Source organism: Diorhabda carinulata, chromosome 8, assembly GCF_026250575.1.
Source record: "Diorhabda carinulata isolate Delta chromosome 8, icDioCari1.1, whole genome shotgun sequence".
Taxonomy (NCBI): domain Eukaryota; kingdom Metazoa; phylum Arthropoda; class Insecta; order Coleoptera; family Chrysomelidae; genus Diorhabda; species Diorhabda carinulata.
Genome location: NC_079467.1, coordinates 6809872 through 6836340, shown reverse-complemented (window position 1 = coordinate 6836340; position 26469 = coordinate 6809872). Strand labels below are relative to the sequence as shown.

The window sequence follows — 26469 nt, the reverse complement described above, 5'->3', positions numbered from 1 at the left end:
GAGATCAGTCTACTTCCTCCATTCCACTTTCCGAACCCTTATTTCAAATAGTAATATATACCATGTGAGTCAAATCATTAGAATAACGTTTAGAAGAAGTATTCAAACATAACGATCATCCACGATTTCTTTATTCTTCTTCTTCCTTTCATAATAGCTCTATTGCCTGCTTCTCATCCTGGCTTTAGATTGTCACTCCACCTCTTTTTCGTGGTCGACCTCTACTCCGTATTCCAATTAGAGATTTATCCCTTGATATCTTTACCAGACCATCGTCTTCCATTTATACGCTGGTTCCATGGTTTCTTTCACTGTGATACCCATTTGTTAATGTTATCTACGTCATATTATTATCTAATGTTTTCGCTTCTTTGTCAGTCTAATTGTGCTTTTCCCGATATCTGCTCGAAAATTTTCATTTTGTGGCCTTCAATAGTTTCGTTTTTGATGTTTCGGATGTGTTGACAATTGACTCTGAAGGCAAGTTATCATGTACGAGGATGTATTGATATCTAGTTAGCCTAGACCAGTTCCGTGCTTTAACAAAATGTTCCGTTAACATAGCAACGAACAATAACTTATTAGAAGTGTCAGTGTAAAGTTTGACGTTAGAAAAGTAAACCAGAGTTACGCAATAAATTAAAAGAAAAAAGATGTCCTCCTGTATTTAAAACGGCATATTTACGAAGATACTTAATACCCTTGGTGATCAATCTCCTTCGTATGCGACCGTAAAAAATTGAACTGCAAACTTCAAAAGAGGTCAATTTTCCATTGAAGATGATGACCGATCGGGAAGGCCAGTTTCTGTGTCAGTCCCCGAAAATATCGATGCAGTTCACGACATGATTTTATCAGACTGTTGAATTGGGCTAAGACGGATATCTGAAGCACTGAATATTTCATACGAACGCGTTCATCATATAGTTCACGTCAATTTGGACACGAGAAACATTGCTGCAAAATGGATTACCACATGTTTGAATGATGACCAAAAACGTGCAAGGGTAGAAGCATCGCGTTCGATCTGTGCTCGATTTGAAAACAATGTAAACTTCTTGAACCGAATTGTTACTATGGATGAGACTTGGGTACATTTCTACACTCCTGAAACAAAGCAACAATCGATGGAATGCGACACTCTGGCTCTCCAAGACCTAAGAAGTTTCGTGTCCAAAAATCTACTGGAAAAGTTCTTGCTTCATTTTTTCGTGATTGCCATGGAGTAATCATGATTGATATTTTGGATAAGGATAGAACAATAACTGGAGATTACTATTCGACATTACTGACCACTCTACGTGAAAAAATTAAAGAGAAAAGACGTGGAAAACTATCCAAAGGTGTTTTGTTTTTGCAGGACAACGCCCCTGCACACAAATCTCATGTTGCCATGCTAAAAATTCGGGATTTAGGGTTTGAATTACTAGAATTACTAGAATAGGGGGGGACCTTATTCACCAGATTTCACTCCTTCCGACTATCACGTCTTTCTTCGACTGAAAAAAAGTTTAAAAGGTCGTAAATTTTATTCCAACGAGGAGGTAATAAAAGCTGTGGAGTCCTGGTTTGAAGAGCAAGAAGAAACATTGCAGATTCGCTGTAATAAATGTATCCAATTAAGAGGAGAATATGTTAAGTAATAAAATATTTTGATTTTGAAGAATTTTTCAATATATCCTCGTAATTTATACAAACATATATTGACATACCTACATGTCTTTTTACCCCCTTATTCAGCTATTTAGTGATATATATAAATTTCGTTTAATTGTGCTCTGTCTATCTACACTTAAACTATGTATTCAAGTGTTTCCGATAATAGTTTTCTAAAAATTGAGGATATTGAGTTGGTCTTATTTTCATACATTGGAATTGGCGGTCCAAATGTGTGGAACGAGTTTTAATAAATCATAAAGAAGCTCCCTGTAGATAATTGCCTGATTTATTATGATCCTGTAGAAGGTGCTTATAAGATGCGTATTGTGTATTCAAAAGTATTCTACTTATATCCTCATAAGAATTGTTTTGGAAGTATTGTGAATGTTTGAACAGGTTTTCTAGGCGAGCACATAAACCGCCAATTTTATTGATGGAAAATTGACTAGAAACATTTATATCTGGAATTATCTATTAACTCAAATAGTGGCATATGAAGTGAGTTTATTTTTCAATGAAATCGAATAACCGATTTATTTTTTAAATTTTTTGTGCTGCTACTTTAAATCTCATCTCAATGGTCTCAATGGTATAATACTTTTACAAAAAATAGTGACAAAATTCTATTAATTTACACCAAAAATATTGCGTAAAATTTTCTAATCTAATAACTACATTTACTTTACTAGTAAGTTACATGATAAATTATTTGCAAATGGAAAAAACGGAAGAAGAAAACTTAACTATGAAGCTAGTTGAAGCTGTCGAGAAATATCCATGTATATAAATCTGGCCTTGTCCAAGATAGTGAAATAAGTCAAAGACACAGGTAATCATATTTGTATTGTTGGGGAAAAAGGGACAATGAGAGTCAGGGGGCAATGGTGGTCAGCGTTCCAGTTCCTAGACGAAAGTGGCCAAACAAACGAATATGGTGAATAAAGACTAATTAACGAGCAGGTCGAGGCTCTCCGCATACCCGTTCAGTACGTCTCCATCATTTGTACAAAAAGACCGACGCACATTTTTGCGTGAATTTGATGTAATGTAACGGGTCCACAAAATTATATTCAAAAAAATATTTCTCAATAATTTCTTTTCCAGAAATGCCGATAATATGTTACAGACCCACAAACAAGGCTCAGTGGTCATCTGAAAGTATATGGGCGCTCTCATAATTCTATAAGATGTGCTACTGAAACCATGAATATACCTTTTACAACCTCTCAAAAGTGGTTAAAGAAGAACAATTCATGGGAACCACGCCTCGGAAGACTTTCTGTATTCATAGCATATGTAGAATGGTTTCGCCAGTCTGGGTAAAATACTAATCTCCTATTTTTTAGAGTCACAGCGATTCAAAAAAGGGAACCAGTATACCAGTACGCAGAAGAGCATAAAAAGCAATGGCATCTCTGTTTCGAAACCTTAGTACCAATTTCTTTTTGCTAAAAGTAACAGTATGATCTAAAATTACCTGTTAAATGTCTGACTACATAACCAAAATTTTATTTAGAATCTAAAGAGGAGACAAAAAGCAGTGACGGAGTAAAAAGTCATTCACCAATTGTCAGATGTCATAGTTACCTTTCGAATGATACGTCAAACGTCATTAACAATAAATATTTTAATCTTTTAGACTTATTTACAACGTCCTTTGTGTCAAGTTTTAGGATTTACTGTGTTTGTCTATATACATCTGATGACTCATGGATGTTCGGTATTATTTGACAAACCACTTTATTTCAGTCATTATTCAGGTCGCGTTAGATTATTTAATTTTTACTGAATAAGATCCTGTTGCACAGAATCTTGAAAGAGATCTCAGATTTGTTTTGACTTTTGGCGATGCTTATTGAATACTATGTTCTGGGTCTATTATTGTGTACATAAATAATGTAAAAAATCCCATACGTTGTCGTCACCTCCTCTTGCACTGATCGCATCAGGTTTTTTTTTCGATTGTCGATGTTCTACTTAAAGTACGTGTGCCAAATTTAATGTATGGTTGGATTCGAGCAGTTCATGATCAACAATACTATTCTAATCCCACCAAACACCCAGCATTACCTTCCTTCGTGTCAATACCGGCTTTACAACTTTACGTGAAACTTCAACCGCGATTTCTTCACGGATTCAATGAATGTCAATTCATCTAGAGCTAATTCTGGTATCCAGGTTCACGTGTCCAAGAATTTTCTTGTATTTCGAATTGATTTGACAAATTGTTTGCCTGCTTCTGTACACATTATCTATTTATTTCAATAAGGAGACTAAACTAAAAACAAATACTGTGTTTCGAGTGTATATTTTTTCTTGGAAATAAATTATTATTACATAGTATATAATACCAAAAAGTAGTGAGGTATAAGTAGGAGAAAAAGCTTAAAAATAATTTTTCATTATTATTATTTCCACACTGTAAAAATTTGCTATTGCAGTTTTTATTGCTAGTTCTTAACCAGTCTTAAGAAGTGTGATCCCATTTTAAACCGATATCCAGTAGTCCAGCTTCGATATGTTCAGCCATAGTGGCATTTTCGTCAACATCCTGATGCTTATAACCAGTAAGGAAGTGACAAGTACCGGGTATGTGAGAAGGAAACCCTTTAGGGAGACAAGTTACGTCACGTTCTTCAGTTATAAAACCACCAGCTCTAATCAATCGTCTGAAAAAGAAATTGAAAATATACAAAACAATATCGTAAAAAAATAGAATTCCATACACGAACGTTGTAGGACTGATATTAATCTTGAGAGGTTCGCTGGTCGATTCGAATTTATTTGCTATAGTAACATTATGTCCAAACATACAATAACGAGGCATTTTCACTCCTACAACACCAGCTAGAACTGGAGCTGTATGAATTCCAATCCGCATCTGAAAAGTTAGATGGGAATTAATACTTGAAAAAAAAATATTTCTCAATTTTCAGATGACTTAGATTTTATTTATTTTTCTCATGTTATTTATATCAGTATTTGCGTGAAAAGAATATAAAATTCAATGAAAATCCACTTCTTTGTGGAGTAATTAATGAATAAATGAGAGAGCTGGAGACAGGAATTTGCTTTTTATCATCGATATCGTTTATAGGCCAAGCAAATTAACTCTGCTTGGAAATAATTGGTGGAGTTCAGGAAACTATTTCAATAATCTATTTAGACCTTCAATATGAGTAGTTTGAGTTTTGGCTCAATTTCCCAGTGGAAATATAGCAAATATAGCAATTTTTTTTTACTATGAAACGTAACATATCTATGAACTTTAGAAGGAAATGTCATAGAACGAAAGTTGTTAATCATCAAATTGTCATAGAAACGTACTTTCCCACCAGAAATTAAATTCGTGCAGTAGCTCATTTTTCAGTTTTTCAAATATTGTCTAATTATTTTTCAATTATTTTTCTCCAACAGCGGTCGCCGATTACAGACTTTGACTTCAGAGGTAGCCATACATTTGAATGAAAAAATATAATTAAAAACCAGTCGCCAAACCAAGTTTGTGGAACTGACGAGCTGGATCTAAATTATGATGACTACCTGCATGAAGGAAATAGAGAAGACCTTAATCATGATTTGAATATAGAAGGGATAGAAGAATAAGACTAACAACTTCCTCGCGCGTAGTATTATTGTTTTATTGATAATAAATCAACCTAATAGATTTCCAACGTAAAGTTGCAGTGTTTGGACATTTGGGGGAAGTTGGTAGAGTTAGTCTTCTCTATTTGTTGTAACTGGCATGGTAAAAGCAGTGTCATCGTGAAATTAGAACAGTAGTAATAAGATGATACCGCGCCTGCGTGGTTTGTAGTGACTTTTTTATTATTTCACTTTTTTCTAGTTATTTAACCATGCGTCAGTTAACAAAAATCACTGTCAATAAAATCAGTGTTTATCCAATTTCACTATTGTGTTTGACAAGACCTTAATAGTGGCGACGAGATAAACATTGCGCCACGAATGCCGATCAACTCGCACAGTTTCTAGCAGCGTTAAAAGAGGAACAGAAGAAGCTACTGGACACAGTGATTCAACAATCTACTGCCGGTTCGACTACCACCGTTCAAGCTGCTATTTCTGGTGACGATTCTCGTCCTTCAGGTCAGTTCAATTTTACTCTAATTAAATCCTTCAAACATTTCGACTCAAAGAAGGAATCCTTCAAAATCTATCTCAAGAGATTCGAAAATAACACGAAAATGAAGAATATTTCAACCAAGCCTGAAATGTGTGCAAAGTTGCTTCTGAATTCTGAAGGTTCTTCGACTTATGACCTTTTCAACTCTCAAATTTCGCCAAAAAAATTTGCTGATCTTGACTATACGTCATTGGTCAAAGAATTCGAGAAATTTTTGTGCCCCAAGAAAAGTATGGTGGTTTCTCAACATGTTTTTGTCTCAACTTACCAGCGAGATGAGCCTATCGCTGAGTATGTAACCAAATTGCGCCGACTTGTAATTGACTGTCAATTTCAATCAACATGTGAATGCACCCACGTCACTCCAATATCTCCGTGCTCAATTTATCAGGGGAATCAAAGACAATTCCATTAGGGAGCTGCTTTTGCAGTCGGCAAATGTTTGATGATATTGTTGCTAAAGCACGGGCATTAGAAGCTTCAAAATTAGGTAGTCGAGAGATGTCAACCTCAAAGAACGGGTAAACTGAAGGAGTGCACAAGGTTTCTAACTACCACACTATCTCAGCGAAACCAGTCAAAATCACGCTTGTATCTGGCAAAATGAGTGATCGCTACTAGAGACAATCACTCTACCAGCGAATGTCGTACCGAAAAATCTAGCTCTAAATGTTCGGGATGTAGCCATAAAGGTCGCATTGTCAAAGTTTGCATTCAAACATTTCTCAAAAATTAGAAACATGATTCCAAATCCAAAGACTACAAATTTCGTTGAGGATTATGACTTCAATGACCCCCTCGAAGTTCAAGTAGAATACTAAGGGAAGTGTTCCACGGGAGAACTCTACGTGATTCCAGAGGAATCCGACGCTCTTCTCGGTCGAACCTGGATCCGTCATTTGCAAATCAACTTCAACGACCTTGACAAACACAAGTCTTGACTGGACTGGACAGTCGACCACGATTTTGATATAAAGTACCTTCGAATTTTCTATCAACGTATTGACTTGTTCCTGATATCAAGGTATCACTGCACTTACGGGAAAACGCCAAACCAACATTTTTCAAGTCACGAGATGTGGTGGATGCTTTAGAAGCTCAAGGTATAATATCGAAAGTTGACACAAGTGTTTGGGGTTCACCTTTGGTGGTGACACCAAAGCCAGATGGAAATGTACGACTTTGTGTTGATTACAAAATGGCCGTCAACCAACAACTTGTCAATTCGAATTACCCCATTCGCCGAGTTGAGCAAGTACCAGAAACTCAAAATATTTTTGCAGGCTAGACCTTCACAAAGCTTACTTGCATGTTCAAGTCGATGACAAATCAAATCGCATTCAAACGATTTCAGCCCATAGAGGAACCTATCTCATGAAACGTCTGAGTCTTGGGATCAAAGTCGCTCCTATTCAATTCAACCCCATGATTGATCAAATTCTACAAGGCCTAGCCAATACTATATCGTATTTTGACATTGTGTACCATGGCTCCACCAAAGAAGAGTGCATTAAAAATCTTGAACTCTCCCTCCAACGTTTACAAAAATTCGATCTGCATTTAAACAAACAAAAATGCATCCTATTCCAGGAAAAAATCGAATACCTTGGGTACGTTGTTGATCACAACAAGATTTCTAAAAGCCCTGAAAAGGTTCGGGCTATAGCTGATATGCCTAGACCTGCTTCCAAAGACGATGTTCAAACATTTCTAGGCATGATCACATATTATGTTCGTTTTATACCTAATCACTCGACTAACCTAACCTAACCTTCCCTCTACGTCACCTTTTGAAGAAAAATGTTAAATTCTTTTGGACTGCTGAATGCATTCATCAAGTTGAAAAACGAATTGGCTAGCGACCGAGTACAAAAAAACTTATTTTTTAATAAGTGTGAATATTTGCCATATTTCGGCGTATGATTTCTATAGAATTACATAATCCAAATATAATGTTATGGTATTTTTTAAAAGCAGAATTTAATACTGAACACATTCCAAAATAACAAAGCTTTCGATGCATACCTTAATAGGTATTAGAGAACAACCTAAAACGGTAACTTACGCCCCATTGCTTATGCCTCAAGGGCACTAACCCAGCAGCGCAGAATTACCCTCAAATACACAGAGAAGCTCTTGCTGTCGTTTTTGCAGTTGGCCATTATTTCAACTACTTATTTGGTAGAAATTTCAAAATCGAAACTGACAACAAACCATTGAGCAAAATCATCAAGCCTAATGCTAAACCTCCTAATATGACTTCCGATAGACTTTTGAGGTATGCAACATACCTTTCTGCGTTCAACTACAACGTACTATTCAAGAGCGGTCGTCTATATGCCGACGCAGATTGTTTTTCCAGATCTCCGGTTCAACAGGTGACAATTTCAGCCGACGCCGCCCTCAATCTTGAAATCTCTCACATTTGCATGGCTGACGTCAATCAATTTCATCTCAAATTTTGAATGCCGAAACCATCAAAATGCTTCATTTTCTGATAGTGAAATTCAAAAAATAATTGCTGAAAACGGAATCGTCCCAACCTTGACATGTTAATACACTGTTAAAGATGGTATATTGTTCAGAGGAAATCGAATTGTCGTTCCGAAATCTCTACAACAGGCAATCTTGGACGAAATTCATCGGACTCGTTTAGGCACAACTAAAATTGAACAATTAGCCCGTCGACATGTGTACTGACAAGGAACTGACAAGGTCATTGACCGTCTTTCACGAATTTGCGAGTCTTGCGCCAAGTTTGCAGAATTTCTCGTGATGACCAGAAACGGCATGAAACTGGTGGAACGATCTAGTAATATTTGTATTTTGTTTCTTAGTTTTTTACAAGCTTTTGTTTACAGTTTGTAAACAATTTTCTGACATTAAAGCATTCCCCTCTCTCTCTATGATGACACCAAGTAATGCTAAGTTACAAAGCAAAGCTGGATCACAAATTTGAGGTAATAATTTCTCTATTGTTTCCATAAAATCGTTTATTCCGAAGGAAGGTTAAGAATATTTCTTGCATTTTCCCTGTACTTAGCCATTTCACTTCACAATATTATGTCATATCATTATGTTTTGGAGAGAGTTCATCTATATATGCTTCAAACTGACATCCATAACATTCTTGAATCGATTGAATTATAGCAAAAGTTTTGTAGGTGGATGCAATGCAGACCGATCTTTAACTCTTAACATAACTACTACTTAATCATCACTCAGGTAAACCGTTAATCTTTAGTCTCTGAAGACGATGACACGTCAAACAGTATAATTGTTAGTGTGAACAATGTATTCAGTTTGAATATTACCAATGGCTCCAGAAATTCCAATCTAGATGCATTGCGGAATTAATAAATCACCTTTGTAGCGGCTGGAATTCTCTTCGGAATCCGCAGTGATAATCATAGACCTACTGTTCCTCATAATAGTCTAGAGTTCTCTCAATAAATGTGTAGAAAAAATTGTTTGTGCAGAGTAATTTATCTGTAATAGTATTGAGTTTTCTCTATACATTGATACAATAATGATTTTTGGGCATATTTTTCTTCTGTCATATTTTCATTCTCCATTATGGTTCGTAGATTACATAGTTTTTATCCATTCTTATTATTTTTCAGTTAATTGATTAATTCTGGTATTTCTTCTTTCACGGGTGTGGCTATATGCTAATTACTTTCTTCGAGTACATTCTCGATATGGTTAATAAAATTCTCATGTCGACTTATTTTAACTTGGCCGTTCAATGTACTTTCAAAATACAATTTCCGCCGATTTCCACATCCATTTCAATGCCTCTGAACTTCCTATTAGTGAAGAGTAAACTTGAGGAAAAATGATGATGTCAAGAAAACTGAAACAGACAAATTATTGGAAAGAGTATTGTGAATAATTTACCTTAATTGGTTGGCCCTGGTGAGTTTGATGCAAAGAACAAACCTCTATCATCTTTAGAGCCATCCAAGCAATCTGTTGAGCATGGGTGTTGGTTTCCTTGTGTAGCCCACCAGCAACACAATATGCGTCGCCAATAGTTTCTACCTAAAATAAGAAAAACTAACTTCGAAATGATTTCTAACAATGTTTATCTGATAGGTGACATTAAAACAAAACAATTATAGCTAAAAGATATATTTGTACCTTGTACACATCAATTTGTCCACAAAAAATGTCGAATTTATTATACAGGTTTTGGAGCATGTTGATAACCATCATCGGTGTCGCTGTGGAACAAATTGAAGTAAACCCAACTATATCGCTGAATAACATTGTGACATCTTCGTAAGTTTTCGCTTCAATTGTTTCACCTGTAACAGATACAGTAGAAGTGAATTGTGAGGAATAACTCAATAAGAGGTATGGCTATGAAGTGTCAAGACTAACGGTTCTATATAAATGAGGACAATTATTACAGTGCAGTGTCTCTGGTATAGCCGCAACCTTCATATGCGTCAGAGTTGTTCTTTGTTTAGTCGAAAAAATTTTTTACGTGAGGAACCGGTGTTGGAACTAATTCATTGAAAAACTTTTATAGTAATAGTAAATATTTATTTGTGTGCACATGTTTTAGAGTGTTTGGAAAAGTTCTATACGATTATTAGACCACCATTATACGCTATAAACGCAATACAATATCAATTAAAATCGGTAATTTGAATCTATCCGAGTATTCATGCTATTGAAGAAATTGTAGTAATTGATAAGGAATCCGTATAGCACATGCTGTGTATAACTTTACATTGCTAAAAGTGTGTGCCAAATTGCTACCCGAACGTCTCAGGCACCAAAATGTTTGTACTGACAGGCGTGTGATGAATTACGGCATTTCATTTATTATCCTGGAGCTAGGTGCCAATGAAGGAGCTGACCGTCATCGAGACCCAAAGCAACTTCAAAGAACAAATCAAAGACACACCAATTGAAATATTCTTGAGTGTACCTTCACTAGATTCGTGAAAAAAATGCATTGTTTTCCAAAAGGTTTCTATCTAAATGCAGCATCCCAGTGTTAGGCTGATCGTCTAATTCGCTTGATCTTCCGTTGTTTGATTTCTATCAGTTTCTTAAGAGATAATAATTTGATTCCATTGAAGCTGTCGAAGAGATAGTGACAGACGTTCTGGATGGGCTAAAGCGTATAGCGATTGAGAAGGGGTATGAATTTAAAAGCAATGATAATGTTTCTCGTAATTCAACAACTATATTTAAAATACTAATAGAAATACTCAGGCTTTTGCAAACTGTATTGTACGTATAGTTAAAAGCGGCCGCGTGTGAAAATTGATCGGAATCAAAGATAAAAGTTTTTGTTTCTTCTTAATACCTTTTGATGTTTTATAACTTCGTATGATCACGGAAAATTTTTTCTTTAATACTCTTGGTATCTATGTTCTTCTTTTTATTTTTCTTCATTACAATGTTCCCATTTCAAAAATGTAGATATTATGAATTTTTATAGTGTAATTTTTAAGGAAAAATTTTGCCTAAAGTTTCACCGTGAATATTTAAAAATGAAGATAATTGAAGAAATCCAATCAAAATATTATAAAAAGTACACGTTTTGTCTATTGAATGATGTCATAAAGACATCGATATCTTTTGGAGTATTGGATCTATTGAATTTTTTATTCAAGCATGTCAGAAAATTTTTTAAAATTTCAAAGTTGTCACTAGAAAATTAAAAATATGGGTATATAGTGAAGGTACATAAAAAGTCATATGATGTCATGTATTTTCCGTTGCAGATTTCGAAAATTATATCAGAATAAGAGGTATAGCTTTCCGGGTAATCCAATTTTCATGTATTTTACGTATTTTTCCTTGTTATAAACGTTTCTTCTGAAAACTGATATCTTTTTCGTAATACCTATATCAAAAAACCCCTGTGTGAAAGTTGGTAGAAATCGGAGAGAAAAGTTTTTTTCAATTCTCAAGCCTTTGAAACGTTGAATTTCGATCAAAACTTATTTAATCACGAAAAAGAAGTTGTAATTTTTGTATGATCCGATTTTCCCATATTACAACGTTTCCAAAACTGTAGATACTATGAATTCTTATAGTGTTATTTTTGAGAAAAAATTTTGCTCCAAGTTAATTTCTACAAACGATGTATTGAAGGAAACCAATATAGATAGTTATTTACATGTATCTCTTCTTTACTTGAAATCATTGGAATTACTTTCCTACCTCTTTTCAGTCACTCGTTATGTTTATTTGAAAACACCTATGCAATGAATTTTCATAATTGATTTTCAATAAAATATGAATTGTTATTATACTAAATTCATTTTTCAATTTTTTTTTTATTTTATTTTCAAATATATAATAGTAATGGCATATTTTTTTCAGTGGGTATCAACGTTCAGCTTTCGTATCCTGTACATTCTGACATCAATATTCCATAAATGTGCAACATATAATTTTTTAAGATATATTTACCAGAAAATTTATAAATCTAATTTAAATGAAATTTAAGTATTCCGCATATTAGATGGAAAAAAATGGAGAGATAAGAATTTTTATGAGAGAATATCCATTTTGAAGTTAGTTTGTCGGCATTTTCATAATTAGGAAGGGGATATTTTCTAACAATTCTCCAACGTTCTTTAGAAACCATGTTGGTAGAAAGCGACGATGATTTGCTCTCTCTGAAAAGACATGGAGCATGGCGTTATTTCAACGTAGCAGAAGGATACATAGAAGAATCTGTACAAAAAAATAGAAGTATCACAAAAATTGTTCAACCCTTTACACTTGGAAAATATCGAAATTCCATCAGGAAAATCCAAGCATCTGCGAGCCGTCTGCCTCAACATCTTTAGTACTAAAGGATGAAATACCGAAGAGACTAAACTTCTGCTATAATACAAATTGTACGATAAACGGTACTATTACTTCCAACGATTCCGAAATATATTAATCATGTTGTTGTTATTTTTAGAAAAATTCTATAAATAAATAATTGTTTTCTCTCATCAATAATTTCAATTGTATTTTTTTAATTCAACACGCGGGAAAAAATCGGAGATCGGAAAAATGTTCTGTGCGCTGTTATGAAAATTCCACCTTCAAGTCTCTCTAAAAACAGATTAAAGCAAAGTGTTTTTATGTAAGTATAATATAAACCATATTGCAAAATTTGAGGTGATGTTGTAACTTTCAGTATACCTGTCATTATCTAAAACATTTGTTCAATATTTCCAGTTATTTTTCATCCTATATTGAGAACCAGTGGCATTTATACGTCAAAATAGCATTAAGAATTTCATTCTTCTGCTCTGTTCTTCTTAATATAGGTGATGAATATTTTCTAGTATTCGGAAGCGATCAATCAATTTATAAAAAACTGTAGCAGTTAGATACTGCCTAACAGGATACTCGATCACAACGTTTCAAAATAATACATAAGTTGGAGGAAGAAAACATAATTAATTGCACTCAATTTCTTGTGAGGACATTATGCAAGATTCATGCCCTCACATCATTGCTAACCAAAGGTAACTTTCCTGTATAGATGCCAACGCTCCAAAAGTAAAAATAGAAAGCAAGAAAAATTACGAATCAACACAAGTTAGGCTTCCGTTTCAAAATATATACGACTACCCTAGCCGTACTGTGCGGACTATTACGCCGAGTAATGATTGTAAATATTCAAAATTTCTCTTTCACAACAAACGTGCAGCATCTCATCATCATTAGGACCTATAGATGAGTCAAGTTGAGTTTCAAAATAATATGACAAATTATTGTAATAAAATAACCATAATAAAATAAGTTGTTGTCCAGTAAGACTTCTACAGAAACTAATAATGAAAAAGAACATAAATATTAAAACCGGACTCATTGACCAAGGGTTCCGTATAAATTTGTGATTTTCCCCACAATTCAGTTTTCATAATCTAAAATTGTGGATATACTCGAAGTTAATACCTAAATTGGTATAGACCTATAGAAAGTTGCTTTTTTTTCTCTAATACATCAAAAATATCAATCAAGATTATGTGATTAGTAACTGAGAAAAAGAAAGTATATAATCGCATTGTAGATAAACGTTTTACATAAAGGTTTTATTTTTATCATTTGTTATAAATTGAAAAATATATATCATGAAAAAAATAAAAATTTGGGCCAATATAGCTATTTAATATTATATCCTACCGGAAACGGTTGACTCCAACAAAATTTAGAGAGCCTTTTCTTGTTTGAAGACTTGTTTGTGATTAAATTCACAATAAATTGGTATGGTGTGAATGCAAAACATCATTACCACTTACTAGGGGACTAGAATGAATTTTGGAAAAAAGAAAAATTTATAGCTAAAAATGGGGAAGTTGGTATCAGTGCCTCGATGGATCACCTAATTTAACTGATATTAGAAATGGAACCGAGCCGATGAAGTTAAATTTGTGGAACTTGTAGAAATAAATTAGTTGAGCTTGATTTTCGTATACTTGGGTTAGAAACATCACGATTTGCCTAGTTCCGTGCGTGTCAAATGACAATAGCAGAAAAATACGCAACGTTCTAATAATTATACTCTTAAACACACAAACACCTAATAGAATAGCTTGAAAACACAGAAACTTGACATTCCAACATTCAAACAATAAATTATTCATACTCTTGAATAAAAAAACCCTCAAAAATCTATACATACAAACACTCAAACTCTCAAAACTCAGTATCCAATTTTCAAACACTTAAACACTATAGCGATCAATCATTCAAATATCAAGTACTCATGAACTTAAAAACCTAAGCACTTGTTGTTTGTCAATTGTTGAGTATTTGAATATTTGCCTGTGATGAAATTTTGAGTGTATGATTTTGCCATGTTTTACACAGAAGTTGGGTGTTCGATTGTTTGTATTTTTAGGTATTGATGGGTAAGTGTTCAAGTGATAGATGTATTTTAGTGTGTTTGGAATTGAAACAATCAATATTTCACACCAGCATACCAACAATTGAACAATGAAACACTCAAAAAACCGAAAATATATAGTATTATATTATATTAAGTACACAAACAACGAAACAAATCAATACATAAGAAGAAAACCCTTCAAATATCATACCCAAAAACAGTCAAAAACTCGAGCACTCAATTCTTTGAAAATCCTCAAAAATCTATTAAATGAAACACTTCAATATAAAAAACAAACACTCAAACTTCTAAAAATATAAAACAGTTAAACCCTCCAATTGTCAAACGCCCAAACACTCAAATACATATATCTATTTAAGCATTCCAATCATCAAACACCCATATATACAAACACCAAAGACTCAACATTCAATACTCAGAGGTATAAAAACTGAAACAATGGTAGGCTCAAGCATAGAAACACCCAAACACCCTAACCAACTCTCAATCATTGAAATATACAATCACTAAAACGCCCGTACACCCACACAATTAAACATCCAACAACCAATATTTAACACTCCAAGAAAAACACCTAAACCCTTGATCACGTATAAAATTTTTTTCATTCCTTTATTTGAACAGTCAATTTCACATAAAATCAAACTTACAAACCCATACACATAAACACCCAAAATTCATCATTCAACAATTTCAATTTTTTAATTAAGTTTAATTTTCAAATAAAGTGAAAAAATGGAGTATGTAGCCAAAGAAGCGATAAATTACTGTAGAATTGAACTTCAAAATCTCTTTTAGGAATATCATTAACCATTGTAAGGAGAAATGAAGAAAAACTATTATTTGTATACTATTTGTATATATTTTTCATGGGTCGAAAGTATCCAAATTCGAGATTTTACGAACCTTTAAAAATTCATTTCTCTAAAAATATTAATTTTATCATGAAAAGTCATAGAAGATAAAAAATAAAAAAAAACTGTCCGGTTGAAAAATAACAATTCCTTCGAGGTGGAAAAGTTTTCGGTACTCATGCTTTGATACCTCTTAGACAAGTAAGGAACGATTAGATATTCGAAGTTCTCCCGATAGCTGCACAGCAGATTGGTTTGGTCATTCAACTAACGCCAGCGCCACTTTTTCCATATTTTCGTTAGTTGTTACAGATACCGGTCGTCCAGAACACATCGCGTTGGCAACAGAGCCCCGTTTTTAAGAATTTCTGGGAAATCTTCTACACTGTTGAACGATTCGGAAATTGTTGAAATTAGGTGAACATAGCTTCTTAATTTGCGTTTGTACGCAGATCCGACGTAACAAAAAAAACTCTTTCTTGAAGCGTTTACCTTGTGCCGATTATTCATTCTGAAAACGCGTCTACTCGACGAACACGTGCTATGACACATACACAACTGTCTGAAGTACGAACATGCTTCGTTTTAATATTTTCCAACAGCGTTGCAGGACTTATGAGCGTTGCCACACTCATGTCGATTTCTCGAGAGTGTTGCCTGACTTATGCAGACCTCTGTGTCTGTCTTTTAGCATTATATATGCAACTGCTGGAGTTAATCGAAACCAACTAATCGTTTACACATGACCCGTGACATTAGAAAATCGATAGTGAGAAAATAATAGATTTTTTTGAAGTCCGTATCCGTCCAGCGCTTAAGACGAGATTGAAGTTTGGTGAATTTTGCGGATAACAAATTGGAAATTGGAAAAAGTTTGTTTGCTTAGCTATTTCTGTCGCTATGTTTTCTATGAAACACATTTTGAAGCACTCTAATTCCGTAAAACCGAGTTATCCCTTGTAGGACCAGAATGTATATCATTGAAATTATGTATTTTGGGAGTTAACGGTTTTGTGTCCTTCCATTTATACTTGTTCCTTGTTACTCATTCAAAGTCTTCACCTATTTTATCAAATTCATGTAAATATTCACTTATAACATCTAGCTGAATCGATTTTGGTGATAACACGATCACTGATGTTTAACCTTAAATACTTAGGGAATATAGTCGTGTTGAAAAATAAACTAAATAAATACAAGACGCGAAAATACTCGGTTAGAGCGTAGGGAGAACATTTTTTTGGATGAACATATACATCCCGAGCAGTCAAAGGGATAGTTTGTAAAAAGAACGATAATTAGGATTCAATAATAACAAGTATATTGTAACTATTCCTAAAGATACATGATTGATTGGATTTTCAATCACTTTCACTAATATTTTATGTTTATGATTAATTAAAAAAAAAACATATAAGTATATTGAAATTATTGTGAATAATCTTTACCTAACCAAAGTCGCTTCGCAATATCTGGTGGAAATATTAAATGTAACAAACTGACGTTCTTTTCTCTCTCTTTATCAACAGCTCTATTGGCTTCTTCAATAGAGCTTTTCAGTTTATCCATTCTTCTTCTCAAACCATCCTAAAAATATGAGACAAGAAAATATATATAATGGATTTTTTTGTATCATATTACTTAAAAAAAATGGTTATTCGACAATAATTAGTTAGACAGGAAACAATCGGAACGAGAGTTTTCTTGAAAAACAATATTTTGTAAATCACTTATTGTCATTTGATTCATTTTACCTGCGCTCTTGCTTGCTCCCCTACTAAAATTACATCTCGAGTAGCATCGTGCAGTGGAATGTCGGAGATGAAAAGTCCACTTCCTGTAAGACCCTCAAGTCCATCGATGAAGGGAGAACCGATAAATAAAATTGAATTTGATTCCGGACAAAACACCATTTGCCCTTTAAGTTTTAGATCCTGAAACAATAAAAGCCGGTTTTTCTCTTTAATCAAATGGGTAATAAGATATTCAGGAAAAGCTTTATATATATATATATATATATATATATATATATATATATATATATATATATATATATATATATATATATATCAATGAACTCGAACGAAGACTTTGTCAATTTATATGAGCGAATTTCTTAGTGGGAATATGGCAAAATTGAAAATTACACAACAAGTGTAGTATCTACTACTATCTGTATATTTTCAAGCAACTGAAAAATTAAATATTCATCGTCGTCAAGAAATTATTAACGTGTGGATTGGTGTCGAATTTGCTTACTAACGCGAAATTTGTTATCCGAGAGATGCATTTTTAGCATAATGGGATATATCTCACTTTTAACTGCTGGACTTGAATAATGAGTGTGTTAGTGTCAATAGTGTTCTTGATGGTAAGCATATTATGTTTATTTTGATCCTGCTATTCAGATATTTCTGTTCCAGCTTTTCATTTCCTCGGTGAAATTCCAAGGAGTAGGCAGATTGAGGCATTAGAATCAACTAAGAAAATTATTATTTTATATTTTAAATTATATTTCTAAATGTTCTTAATTTTAGGTCTCTTCTGTTTTAAAATTAGTTTTTTCTGATAAATTTTGACGTTTCGACTTTTCTTTAAGTCTTTATCAAAATATGATATTGGCACTGACAATTTGCTTATTTATATTGATCAATAGATCACCTTAATCATGAATATCAAAATAAGAATAAAATCAAACTAGAACTTTGTTCTAATAAGAAAAATTAATTTTCCCTAGTCCTTATATCTCAAAATATAGCAGTAGCCATATGAATTATTTTTAATTTTATTAGAATTTACAAAATATATCTATAAATTTTACTTAAATTATTTTGGTGTTTTTTAGCATTTATAGCTTTTCGTTCTTATGAATGTGGACCATTTCTAAAAATTCTCTTTTTTGTGTATTAGATTCCGTTTCAAAAATTTTTGAATCTTTATAATTGAATTTATGATTTTTCAATATTACATGGTTCGTTAATGCAGTTTTTTTATCGTATTGATGACCTTTTAGTCTATTCTATAAATATTGAGATGTCTGCCCTATGCAGACAGCGTCACAATTAGTACAAGCTACTTGATATATAACTTCTTTTGTTTTTTGGTGTTTTATCATGTCCTTCATGACTTATACTAATAACATATTTATTGAAATAATTCGATAATTGTAGGGAAAGTCCTTGTACATATGATAAGGAAAAATGTTTTATGTTTTGTTTTTTAATTGATTGTAGTATTTGTTTATCGTTTTCTTGAATATGTTATTTATCATTTTTTTCCGGATAATTATTTTCTTTCAATGCAGTTTTTGCAGAAAAAAAATGGTAAGAAAATTGATAACCTAATATTAAAACAACAACCTATTGCTGAAAATACAAATGAAATAAAATCAAATGGGATCGAAAATTTTAACTGATATTGTCATACCAGATGAAGTGAAAGAAGTTTTATCCTCCTTGATTTTAGGTCCTAGTGACCTAAAATCAAGATTTCGAAACATAAACATATCAGAAGGTCTATATATAATTTTTCATACAAAGTAAACATGAAAGTGTTATTTGTTTTCCATCTATAAGTTTAAAACTGAACAGCCAAGCGTTATATATATATATATATATATATATATATATATATATATATATATATATATATATATATATATATATATATATATATAACACCTATCAATGCAATATATATATATATATATATATATATATATATATATATATATATATATATATATATATATATTGCATTGATAGGTGTTATATATATATATATATATATATATATATATATATATATATATATATATATATAACGCTTGGCTGTTCAGTTTTAAACTTATAGATGGAAAACAAATAACACTTTCATGTTTACTTTGTATGAAAAATTATATCGCATTCAATAAATAAACCTAAGTCACACTTTTTACACATAGTTGTTTATAATTCCTCTCAGGATCTTAATTCTTTAAAATAGCCATCTTCAATCTCGTTAATATTATCCTTGGCCCCAGTTTTATCTAGCAAGAATTATGGAGCTTTATTATATTTGTGTTAGTAGTTGTACTTTCTTAGAATTGCTGGGACCTGCCTAAATTGTGTCTTCATAATCATAGGAAGAAATGCGTTGTTCATTTAAAAACTTCATTTCAAGTTAAGATTGAAGTTGACGGCCACTCAGATTATACAATTTCCTACCTCGGTCCTCGGCAGTAAGGACGTTTGGATCTGGTTGCTGTATGAATATCAATGTACGCCATTTCGAAGACCTCTTTTAACGCTAGAGAGCCGCTAAAAAAGAGACAAAAAAATATGTTTTTAAAAATTTTTCTATCAACTATAGTTTCTAAGCCTAGCGTTACTTATATGTAACCCTCGAAAGAAGCCGTTTCAAGGTAATTTTCACTAATCTTTGTATTAGAAATAAGATTTACTAATAAAAGATAGATACTATAGAAAAAGACTACGGAAATAAATTTAAGTTAAGACGGAAATGTTTCGTAATACTTACAGAAAATGATTGCCCAGTTCTTCGTCAATGTTTATAATTATTTCAGCACTCTTTAGCAAACAAACAACCATATGAAATATCTGCGTTTGCAGAAAGAAACCGTTAACATAATAGTTCAAGATTACACTAGTAACACCATCTAGTCACAAAAAGCTGAAGTATAAAACTTATTTGATTTTAAACTGAAAGCTGTAAACGTTACTTATATGAACGCTAGGTGCTCATGGGTTAAATTATTTTTATTTTGTTGCAATTACTGTATCTTTTCAGTTTTTATTAATTCCTTTTAACTACATAATTTCAGTTATTGTTTTAAAATTGTTCCTTGTTATTGGCTACTGTTTATTTGTTATTTGGTGTTTGTAAGTATTGTAAATAACTAAAATACAGTTCATCATCTTAGTTAGAATACTCGATTATAGTTGCTCTATGTTTTTTAAAATCATAGAAAAATGCATGGAATTTTACAGAGTTAAAGCAAAGAAATTCAATGTTAAGTACCAGGTAGTACTTAAATATAAAAGGCTTTGGGTTCTAGCTAGAACTTTCCAACAGTGTTATTTTGGATTCTAGTACATATATGTGTTAAATTTTACGTCCGATATGGATATTTTTATGTATATATATATATATATATATATATTGCTCTGAGGAAGGTAATATATTTACCGAAACGTCGCTTTTCAAGCTGCTTAGGAATCTTCTATTCACGACCTATAGCCTATACATAGGAACGTTCTAATATGAATTAGTTCATAAAGTGTAATTTTACTTTAGTTAAGAGGTCACCCAGTTGGTAGACCAAGTACTACGTCACTTTTGTGAACTATATTAATATGTCAAACTGCAAAAAATCAGCTCTCCAGTAATAAACCAGCATGGCTAATATTAATTTTGGATTTTGTAACACATAGTATATTGATATTTTTATCAAAAGAGTTCTGCTAAATATGTCGATGTTTAGCATATAAATAAAATCCAAGCAATTGAAAAAGTTTAATTTCTTTTCTAATTACCAATTCGTAAAAGGCCGAACTTTGGAATATTAGTCATAATAATTATTTCTAGTGAGTTTTCAAAAATTTTGATTTAATTCAGATGAATATGGTGCTATTGGTACCACTATTTAACTAACTCGGAATTTCGGAATGAAACTAGTTAGTATACACGTATATATACTATTCCTCAATAACTTTTCATTTCACAAGTTAACTCTTTCTCTCGAATGAAAATTCATAATTTCAATAGACCCGGTAGTCTCGAACCCTCTTGTTCAATTCCAATTGACAACAAAGAAAAAATTGTCATAATGACAAGAAAGTAAAAAAAATCACCCTAGCAACGATCATACTCGTATTATTCATTAAATAAGAGGCGGTCCAGTTCAACAATTACAACGATCAAAATGATTTCGGGCGTTTTGTGCTAGAAGAACTGAAGAAGAAAACTTTGAACTTGAGAAAGACAATTCTTCAACATCACCTCTACTTGCATGCGAAGTTCGAACCCTCTAGTTAAACTTTTTCTGGTCAAAAAATAAGAAAATATAACAAAAATGACCATAAAATGGAGAGGAGTGGAGATGGAAAGTTTCGACCTTAGACAGGAAATCATCTCGCAACTAATTGAACCTACATATGAATTTTCATTTTTCAGTCGCTTTTCGTTTGACCTGCAGAGGTGACCAAAGGTCAAAAACCACTTTTTTTGCACTGCGACCCTCGAAATATTCATTTGTTTTCAACCAAACTCTAATAATATCAATCCGCCGCCAAAAAAGCCATGTATGCTAATTTTAAACCAAATCGGATCCGCAGTAATTGCTCGAGAGACGAAAATAAGAATTGTAGCTTAAACAGATATATATATATATATATATATATATATATATATATATATATATATATATATATATATATATATATATATATATATATATATATATGTAAACTACAGACATTTGAAAAACCATCATAATCGTGTTCAGGAAGTCTCAAAACATGGGAAAAATGATATGCTCCCCATTTTTCTTCTAGTCATGCCTACCGTAATAGTCTAATTTTTCCTTGAAAAATTCGACTAAAAAAATTTTGACAAAATAACAAATGTCTTTTGGCAGGTGCAGTACTGTCCGTTTATATGAGAATCGGGAAATTCATATAGTCACGAACTTATTGATCCGCCCTCGATATACTAGAACATGGGTTATTTGGAATAAATCCTGTAGGAGACAAGGGACCTCGTAAATTCTGTTCGAACAAGAAATAAAAATTTTATATAAAATTATGAAGTGTTATTGTATCTTTTGGAGATGCGTGTATAACACCAACTTTTTAATCGGAAAAACCATAGATTTTGGAATTTATAAAGTATAGCTATAAGTGTAAAATACGTGAAAAACTATCAGTATATTATCTATCTAATTATGGTTGAGTAGGATACTATATTCTTTCCCCGACCAGAAAGTATGACTCAAAATTCAATTGAATTAGAATAAAACAAGCTATATATTGATATATTTATATTAGACCAGTTGTTTGAAAATAAATCGCACTTTATAATATTAAAATAAAAAATTAGAGGAAAGTAAGTCAAACAGTTTCAATTATAAATTTACCAACGTTCAATACGTACAACGCAAAACTATACACCATATGCGAACTCTTGCCAAACGTTGATCAATGTCTCTCTAGTAGTTGTGGCAATATCTGCTTCAATCCTTTTTGCAGATTCGGGAATGTCAGCATATACTCGGTATAGTTTATGAGCCATCAAAACTAGAAATCGGAAGATAATTGAGTTGCCGTGGAGGTTATAGTAAACACTCCCTGTCATTAGACGGTTAACGCCCAATCCAGCAGTTGGATGCAGTGATGTTCAGACAATCGCGAACTTCGTTATATCAAAGAAGCGGCGCGCTATTACGCTAAAATGATGGTCTCTTGTTCATTTCGTTTCAATTAAGAGAGATCCATAGCTATAGAATATCAAAATTAACAGTACTTGTTACGCATTCTTCTCCAATGAAGAAAGGCCCACAAATTTTTCTCCGAAATATTGTACAAAAACTTGTATAATTCCGTGATGCCATGCGCTCCAGATTTTGGAGCCCAAAATAACTGCCAACTATAGAGGTGTAGCGGTGAACGTCGCCTTAAAACTCTCAAAAGAATCGTTACAGGAATTGTTAATTGCGAAGGAATTCCCTTAGGCTGTACGTGTTTTACTTTCGCTCAACGCTTCTTCTCATTTCTTATACAAAAGAAACAGCTTTCTGAACTTAGTGCAAAAGGACAGTTACCACATATTCCGTCTTTGCTAACAAGAATAAACGAGAATCTAAGTCTGGTCGCTTGTCGATGGTGTATGACGTGCAAATGCGCTTTCACGTTGTCGTTTGTGTAATGGATTGTAGCTATCGTAAGACTAACTGTCGTAACACGTAACAGCTCCCAACTTCTTCCGACCAGCAACAGTTATAAAAAGTTTTACAAACGTTTCCGGAACGAACACTTCTCAAATATGCATATAAGTGAAATAATTATTACTTTGGTACGTGAAAAGGAATATCTTTAAGTCAAAATCCAGATCATGAACATGTGGTGGGAAATCGATGTTTCTTACAGTCAATCAGTGAAAAATTGAGACCTGAGAGTGATATTTAAAGAGAGAACATGTTCATTATCCTTTGAAACAATCCAAAATACTGACGCACTGCGTTTACACAAACAAATATGTTTCTATTTCGTATGATGTATTATTAATAACCATAGTTTAATTAAATTGTATGTCTCATATTCATATCACAGCAAACAGTAATCCATTTTTCAAACTGTCTGAACTGAATATTCCAAGATATTTACCAAAAAGGAAGGACGAAGCAAATGTCGACTACAGGATTCACAGAATATTTTTCCATTGATTTAAGCAAGCTTGTGATACTCTCTTATCCAAAAATTAAGCAAGCTCGAATTTTCTTTCGACATTTTGCACTTTCACCGAAAAACTAAACGTTCACATTTATCGACTAACGGTCACCGATGAAGTTGTAAAGTCATGAATTAATGATTGAACAAAATCACAAACATGAACTCCACCACATCTATCGAGAAAATAATTAGAAATCCTTAATAAACTCCATGGAATACTCCACTCTGTAATCCGGAAAGGGACGCCAACTAAACCGTAATGAGTCGCATTAGGACAACCACATAGTATGAAGAATTGAGAAATGTAGGTTAACCTTCAGTAACAAATTTTAATGACCCAACACCAACACCAAGAAAAATCAAATAAATTTGTGTCTCTAGTAAATAATCGTCGAATCATCACATATTATTCAAGAGTCCGAATAAGAGGAAGCTATAATTTTCAGATTTCATTCCACGTATATTTTTGCAAGTATAGTAGCGACAAGAGAATGAATAAAATTTCATTAGACCACTCCATCATGGCATTATCCATTTCCATATTGAATAAACAGAACAGGCAAATAAGAGGAAACCATAATTTCCATGCTTATATAATACGTCGCTTATCTCTTGTTTTCTCAGCCATTAAATTGAAAGTGACTACCTCTTATATGGCATCATAAGCTTATAGTCTGGTGCTTCAAAATTGTATTTTGAAACGTTCACTGCCTAGATCAGTTTTAAGCTTTGTGATAATTGTAGGACATTACAAGTAATTGTTCAAAGAGGTACTTTACATCAATGTTGTCTGTGGACGCAGATTGAATAATTAGTTTCTTTTTGTAACATGTTCAAGGAACTTAACAAAATGCATTTTTCAATTTAAGAAAATCGCGAGAGAGAATATTAAGTTTTGAATCAAAAATGAACTATATATAGAGCTAGTCAAGAATTTTAAGAAATCCAATAGTTATTAACTACTCATTCGGTCGAATATCAAATTATTTTGTAAGTATTTCAGATGTAAGATCGAGATTTCAATGTCATAATACAATTTTATCCATTATAGTTCCTTTATAATTGAAATCAGAGTAAAAATGAATTTACAGATACTACGAGGATTGCTAATTAAGTTTGAGATATGGCAACACTGCGTTGGATATGTCGAATCTGACATTGCCATAATGAATTTCAACATTTTTAATGGTGAACGTACTCAGAACGAGTTGTCAAAAAATTAAATTAAATCACGAACTATTTTTATAAATTCTCAGGACAGCTCATCTATGCATATAAACCCGAAACTAAACAACAATCGACTATATAGATCTTTAAAGACGTGCACAAATCTAAAAGTTGCTTGAGCACCAAGCACTTCGAAGCAAATGGTCGCCTGTATTTTGGAATAATTTGCATGTTGCCATCGTTCCATTAGAGCAGCGTGGAATGGTTAATCCTGAATGATACATCAGCATTTGTTCGCTAGAAGTGTTCCAAAAAATGAAGGAAACCAATTGCAGAAGAAGAATTATTCTCCACCATGACAATACAAGCTCTCACACATCAATTCAAACAAGTAACAACTCTCGTAAGAAGCTTACGAAGAGATAACGTGGTGCTATATTTCTAATAATTTCCTTTTGACATTTCGACAAATTAGTTCATAATGGACACCAACATTGAGTGTTGGTATACTAAATCATGTTGTACTTGAAAATATGAAATATATGTTCATTTGATATAAAGCCATGATAATGGAATATAACCTATATCTTTATAATCAGAATAGTATAATTATCTGTTATCACCATCAGCTCGTTTCAGTTAAGTCAGAATAAGAAAGTTTTGAATACTTTAAGGACAGTGATGATTCTGTTCCAGAATTTCATACCAACCGACAAAGGACCAAAAAACGATTTTTACTTCCTAGAAGCTGCGTAGAAAAATATGTTGAAACTGGAAATAATTTTAAATATTTGCACATTTTGAATATGAAGGAGTATTTTGATTTTTCTTACAGGATCATTCTACCATGATTTCTGCGGAAGACAATTTGCAGCACAGTAAACGGAAAAGAAAATCAGAGACATGGAGAAGGATGGCATAATCCAAATAGAAGAAATATAAAAATTTTTGTTGCGAAACTTTTATGTAATAGAAAAGTGAGTTCCAAAGTTAGAGAAAAAATGCTAAATTGCATTTTTATGCTAAGAGCAGAGGATATGAAAACTACATAAACAAACCTGCGAGGAATTATCAGGCGAGAAGTATATATAAATATATTATTTTCACGTAGAAAATATAAAAATTCACGCATATAAAATATTCTTTTGGACCCTACTGGATATTAGTCAGTAACGAGTTAACTATTGTCATAAATAAAAGAAAGATAAAGTTACAGGAATTCCAAAACAATCGGCCTGGAAATACTGCTTCAAATTAATGATAAAAAGTTTATGCGATAAGCCAATTGCGACACTAATACTTCTAGCAAGA

The 26469-nt window shown here is 32.7% G+C and overlaps 1 protein-coding gene across 7 annotated transcripts in view; it reads right to left on the bottom strand.

The window, feature by feature from the left end:
- Positions 1-3951: 3951 nt before the first annotated feature.
- LOC130897029 (head-specific guanylate cyclase) overlaps positions 3952-26469 on the bottom strand; it is a 150313-nt gene continuing 127795 nt past the window's right edge. For 5 of the 7 annotated variants that reach the window (XM_057805509.1, XM_057805511.1, XM_057805508.1 and 2 more), the window contains exons 8-13: positions 17299-17478; positions 16993-17131; positions 9947-10113; positions 9704-9847; positions 4386-4540; positions 3952-4328 (exon numbers count right to left, since the gene is read on the bottom strand). In XM_057805509.1, the coding sequence (XP_057661492.1) occupies positions 4127-4328; positions 4386-4540; positions 9704-9847; positions 9947-10113; positions 16993-17131; positions 17299-17478 (987 nt within the window). In that variant the 3' untranslated portion in view covers positions 3952-4126. Of the gene's footprint in view, positions 4541-9703; positions 9848-9946; positions 10114-16992; positions 17132-17298; positions 17479-26469 lie in introns of all 7 variants that reach the window. The other 2 variants (XM_057805513.1, XM_057805507.1) reach the window with 2 other exon arrangements.